Genomic DNA, 6,000 nt, shown 5'->3' on the forward strand with positions numbered 1-6,000 from the left:
AACTCCTTATTTCTGCTTTGAGTCAGGCATACAATCAGCATAATCAAGAAAAAATAAAAAGACATCAAAGGTCAAATTTTACATCATTTGTTTCCAGCGATTCAAAAATTCAGTACGCTTTCAACACACAAATGACTAAGTGACCAAAGGAGCGAAAGATTTTATACAAAAAAAAGTTATAAAAAGCAGTTTCCAAGATGGCTTCAAAATTAATCAGCATCTTTCTAGGTCTGCAGTGCTGAAGTCCTGTTTTGCTGCCCTGCCCTTTTCTTCACAGAAGTGATAGTAACAGACTGGAAAGCACTTCACTCCAACACTTTCCTTTTCTTGGCATGAAGAAGTGTCAGACTTGGTCTTGACATGTACAGCTTCATCTCAGTGTTTATGTAAACAGATACCAACATGCTACACAAAAATTATTTCTCTACCGTGATCAAAATACGTGTGTCTGATATTTTATGTTTGGAACACAATCCAGAAGTCAAGGTTGACTTTGCAATTTCCTGAAATTTCCTTGATGTCAAACCAAGCACATTTCTACCGTATATATCTGGGCCTTATACACAGCAGCAAGGACACACTTGATCTCATTCTGTCACTCTGAACATCAGCTATGTGTCAGGGTACAGAATGAATTAAACTGTGAGCCAAGTCTCGCTGCAGTGAGGCTGAAAAAAGACCGACTCCAGCTGTGTCCCTTTTTCTAATGGTTTCAGTGTATAAGTTTGGTATGCTGGACACAGGTTCATTATATTAATTACAAATCCTGACATTAAAATCAATTATTACTATGCATTCTAAATTTACAAGGGCTCTACCTGCTATTGAACCAGCTAGTAGCTCTGCAGTAGAAAAAAGGTCTCTAATGGAAAGTTATTGCCAGCAGCTGCTCTGTTGTCAGAAGGCTGCATAGGCAGGCCCTGCAAACCAAACAGAAACTGAACAATTTACGAAGAACTGAACTGTTCCTACGTCTGAATCCACAAACTCATTATTAAATGTATTTCCATTTCTTTAGGGTGGTTTATAACACGAGACATATTGCACGGTTTTTATCTACAGATCTTTCGAATTATTTTAAAGTAGGTCACGCTGGTTCTTACAGCATGGCTAGAAATACTGCGATCATTTTGAAATTTTTACTTTTGCCCTCATTTGAAGATCTTGAAAAATAACCCACTAAATGTAAAAGAACTCTTGGGTTTTTGGATTTGGAGTTTACAAAAGACACACACACACACACACAAAAGCTAGATTTAACTAGTGGTCAGATGAAGAGAAGAGTACTTGTGTTTTAATTTTTACTGCAAATTAGGTTCAACATTATGCAGTTCTTTTCTAATTCATAAAAAGTCAGCCTAGAAGGAGAGGTTGAACTGCCAGACAACCTGCCTCCTGCCAGGATAAGGCCATATTAAAATATAGGAGACCACAAACTGAAACTCATCCAGATCTATTTTTGGTGATGATTTAATGGCCAGTAACCAAAATTTGCTGCCATTACTGAGGAAAGCAAACTATGTTGATTACCATCATGTAAAAAAAAAAAATCAAAGTTTCCAAAAAATGCTACAAAAATTATGTTGCACTACAAGTCCGTATGATACTGTAAAACAAAATACAATCACTCAATACTTTTTCCTCAGATGTGGTACATTCTCAAATACTTCAGAAGGCCTCAGATCTTTCATACTTCATCAGGCAGCACTTTTTTCCTTACTCTTTTTTGTAGATCTACTTGCTACTTTTAATTTGTTCATCAGCTATTTCTGAATGTGTGTAAGTATTAAGCTGAAGGAAACTGGTTAATACAGATGTCTGGTGGGCAACAGATATTTATATGACCACCACTATTAAAAAAAAAAACAGGATTCACAGCTCAGAGCAAAATTCACACTATGGCATTTTAAGTTAGCCACATATATATATTTTTTTTTACTTGCAAGCACAGAAGTCGTACAATCAGACTGTACTGTTCAAATCCCCGACCCTTTCTAGGGCATTTTAATACACTTGCGTGTTATTTTTCTTACGGATATAACAGAGTATGCTCACCTGAAAAGGAAAAATGTTGTCAGCTCTATTCAAACTGTCTTCCATCCATGATTTTGGAGCAAAGGCCGAGCTGGGTCGAGCATATTTCTGCAACTGGATATGATTACTTGCAAAATTCTTCTTTAAGGGTGAGATGGAGTTCAGGGGTGTTATCCCTCCGTTCAGTCCCCTGCGGTGGTCTCGGCCTTGGGACCCACCCCACCCACCGTATCCGCCGCCACCAGGGCTCCATGAAGATGGTGTAGGCGATGGACTTTGGTAGCTGCTCCATGGAGAAGGTGGCTTGTTAAGATTATTAGCCAAATGAGGCAATTGATTAAAAGCAGCATTTCTATGTGTGAATGGAGGTGGATGAGGACTTGCAGGAGACCTTCTCTGTTGCTGATGCTGATTGTGATGATGCTGAAAATGGGGGTGATGAGGGTGGTGTTGAGAGAGGGGTCCAATTTGGGGGGAAAAGCTACCACCAAAGCCAGGGCTGACGTGATGTGGAAAATTCTGAAACAGCAGAGCACCATTATTAGCTGAGGCAGTAGGGACCCCTCCCTGGTGAAAAAAACTTGCATCTTCATTGATTATTGTAGAAGAAGAAGGAGCTATAGCTGCAGACCAGTTACTAAAACCAGTCAGAGAAGATGCAGTGGATGTCAAGGGCTGCGTCGAAGTACCTAGCCCCGAAGCCTCTTGATAATCAAATCCTGTTAACACCGGCGATTCTATTCTTATTTTCTCCTTTCCATTGCCGTTCTCTGAAGAATTATCGCCCTGATTTTCTTCAGTTTTAGCTTTCTCAGGTTCAGAGAGCATGCCTGCTTCCTGACTTTGACCAGGGGAAAGCTGCTGTTTTTCTAGGGACTCTTGCTTTTCCTGTTGCTGAGTTTTAGATTTTTCTGACCCCAGAATCTCATCCTGAATATTATGGGCAGCTGGAGCAGGAAAGAGCCAAGCTGACCCAGCACTACTGCCATTGGCAGCTGTGTTATTATTTATAAAAGCAGCAGGGCTGGGGGTTGCATTTTGATGATGGTGTGGAGGCTGCAGATGTGGATGAAATCTGACTGGAAAAGCTGACTTATTTCCAGTGTTGTTTTGCACTAACACTCCAAACCCGTAATCCCCCATTTATTATATTTAGGGTTTGAATCCTCCCTGTAAGAACAAGTTGATGTTTAGTGTTTACCTTGTCCTCTTCTGAGGCGAGATTAGCAAGTATCCTGTTTTTAGCTAGATATTCCAGTTTCTCCCTCCACCCTATTTATTTCAGATTTGGATAAAGATGTTTGTTTTTTGCAAAAGATAGATCTCTTCAACTATTTAAATGTGTCAATTTGTGTCCGTTTCCTTCCTTTGGCCAGGAGGAAGGGAAAAATAAATCTTTGGTTCACAAAATAAGAGGTTTCCTTTTTCTAAAGGAAAAGCACAGCAATGAGAGAAAAAGCTTCTGGGGAATAAGGATAAAGAGATTCTAACTATCCTGTTTTTTTCCTCCTCAGCAGCCTTGACTCGCCCATAAATGAGTTAAGAGGAAAGAAAAAAAAAAATATACAATGATGTCTGGTCCCCCGACCCCTTGGCAGCAAAAAATAGATTTAAATCTGGAATAATTTAATACATCTCTATAATCTAATATATATTTGTGTCCTGTTCAAAAAGAGTCTTTGCTGTGGGTAAGGGAAAAATTTACCTCAGGATCTCAGCATTCAGAAGGGTGAAAAGGGGGAGTGAGTTACAGATGAGGCTTTTTCCCGTGCTGCTGGGTTTAACCTATTATATTTAGTAATAATATACACTCTGTGTGTGTGTGTGTGTATGCGCGTGTGTGGTTGTTTAAAGGGGTAAGATCTTATCTCAGGAAATTAGTATTCTATGTGTGTTGGGTGGGGAGTGAGTTGTGCAGGAGAAGGGTGGATGCTGGATGCTGCTCCTTTTGGGCTGGGTTTCTGAGCTCGCCAGACTCGCTTCTTATTTATGATCCAATATTTGCGAGTCCTTCATATGAGTCCTGGCTGTCCGAAGAGGAAGATTTTCATCTCAGAAATCAGCATTCAGCGCTTGGGAAAAGGGAAGGGAGGGGACAGCGAGTTGTGCAGGAGGAAGGGGAAGGAGATTTTCTTGCTCTCACTGCTGCTGGGAGGGTGGTTTCTGGTGCGGGGCTCGCCTGCTTCCACCGAGATACGTGGGCTCCCTGCAGACGAGCGGGCCCCTGCCTGAAAGGCCGGGTGGATATGCGTTAGATGTGTTTCTCCTCCTCAGGGACTCGGCATCCAGCGGGGCAGGGGCGGGCGGCGCAGGCAGGCTCGGCTCGCCAGGCCCCGGCTTTCTGTGGGGTGCCCCCCGCGGTGTCCCCCCTCCCTCGCAAGAGTCCTGGTGTCGGGGAAGGCAGGAGGGTTTTTTTTACCTCAGGAGAGGAGCAGCCTCCGGCAGGGAGGGGAAGGTGCAGGCGGCAGGGGGCCGGGCTCCTCTCTCCCCCATGGAAGGTGTTTAACCGGTTCTCCCAAATCGCCCGGAGATTACGGGACAGGGTCTCGGCCGCTGGGCGCAGCGGAGGGGGGGCCCGGCGGACTAACCGGGGCGCGGGGTCCGGCGGCGGCGGCGGCGGCTCCTCGGAGCAGTCCTTCCCCTGCTGCGCGTCTTCTCGGCTCCAGGCGGGCTTCCTTCCCCCTCATGTAAACCGGCCGGGCACCGGGAGGGTCGCCGCGGAGGACGCTGCTGCCGGGAGGTGGAAGGAGGGGGGAGGCTCCGCGGGCGAGGGCGACAGGCGGGGGGGGGGGGGCTGCCGCGACACCGGCTCCGGGGAGTCGGGAGGCGCTTCGGTAGCCGGCGAGCCTGGCCGCGACGGGTCCTCCGCGCGAAGCGTCCGCTGCTGGTGCTGCCGCCTTGTTTTGACTCTTTTTCTTCTTTTTTTTCTGTCTCCTTCCCCTCCCCCCACCCCCCCAGCGGCCGCCGCTTCCTGCCTCGGTGCCGCAGCCGGTGCCTCCCTCCTCCCCACCCGGCCGCTGCCGAGCCCCGTCTCCTCAGGACCGAGCTGCCGCACGAAATGACAACCAGCTGGAGGAGGCAGCGCGGCACTTCCGGTTCGGCGGCGGGCGCGCCCCCGCCCCGCCCCCGGGCCCGGCTCCCCGGGCGGAGGCCCCGCCCCGCCCCCCCCGCCGGCTGCCGCTTCGCGCCGCCATTTTTGGTAGGGGCAGGGAACACCCTGGCTGGGGCCGCCACCTTTGTTTCGGGCATGTCGCCCGCAGCTTGGTAGCCATCCTAAGTAAGGGCAAAAGGTCAGACGGATGCCGGCGGGGCGACCATCTTGGACTGAGGAGCGCAGTTCCCGCCGCGAGCGGCCATCTTTGTGCAGGGCAGGTCGTCCTCCTCGGCGCAGGGCTGGCGGCGGAGCCGGGCCCTGACAGGCCGGGCTGGTTGGGGGCACCCCAAGCCGGCGCCTGTTGACAGTCATTCCCTGCTGTAGTATCAGGGCTAATATCGAAAAATCAAATCCTACCCGAAGCTGCCTGTTTGTAACGCCCTTCGGCACCCAGGGGCTGAGGCCCCTCGCGCGAATCATCCCCTCCCTAAACTGCCCTGGCCTGCACCACCACATTCGAGCGATCTCACTCGTGGAACGGAAAGTCAGCAAAATAATGTAACAAAACGTTCAGAGGGCAACTTATGTGGAGAAAATACCGCAATACCTGACTTCTGCTTGTTTTTTAGCTCCTGAAACATGGAAACCAGATACAATTTGGGGTCGCATTAAAGATAATGTGAAAAACTTCGGGAATTTTCCAAGATTGTCATTCTGAAAGTCCTTTGAAACTCCAGCTCACTTAGGTGTTTTAAAGGCTTTCCCAAATAACTTGTGTTACGTTGGTTTTCAAAAAGGCAAAAAACTAATTAGTGAAAGATACGAACATATAGAAGCAAATAAATGGTCAGTAAATTGGAGTTATTCAGGGA

At 47.4% G+C, this 6,000-nt stretch overlaps 1 protein-coding gene across 1 annotated transcript in view; it reads right to left on the bottom strand.

Moving 5' to 3' along the window:
* CPEB4 (cytoplasmic polyadenylation element binding protein 4) overlaps nt 1-5,045 on the bottom strand; it is a 45,351-nt gene extending 40,306 nt beyond the window's left edge. The window contains exon 1 of the mRNA XM_075164382.1: nt 2,056-5,045. Coding sequence (XP_075020483.1) covers nt 2,056-3,177 — 1,122 coding nt within the window. The 5' untranslated portion in view covers nt 3,178-5,045. The remainder of the gene's footprint in view (nt 1-2,055) is intronic.
* Nucleotides 5,046-6,000: the final 955 nt, after the last annotated feature.

Source organism: Calonectris borealis, chromosome 15, assembly GCF_964195595.1.
Source record: "Calonectris borealis chromosome 15, bCalBor7.hap1.2, whole genome shotgun sequence".
Classification (NCBI taxonomy): domain Eukaryota; kingdom Metazoa; phylum Chordata; class Aves; order Procellariiformes; family Procellariidae; genus Calonectris; species Calonectris borealis.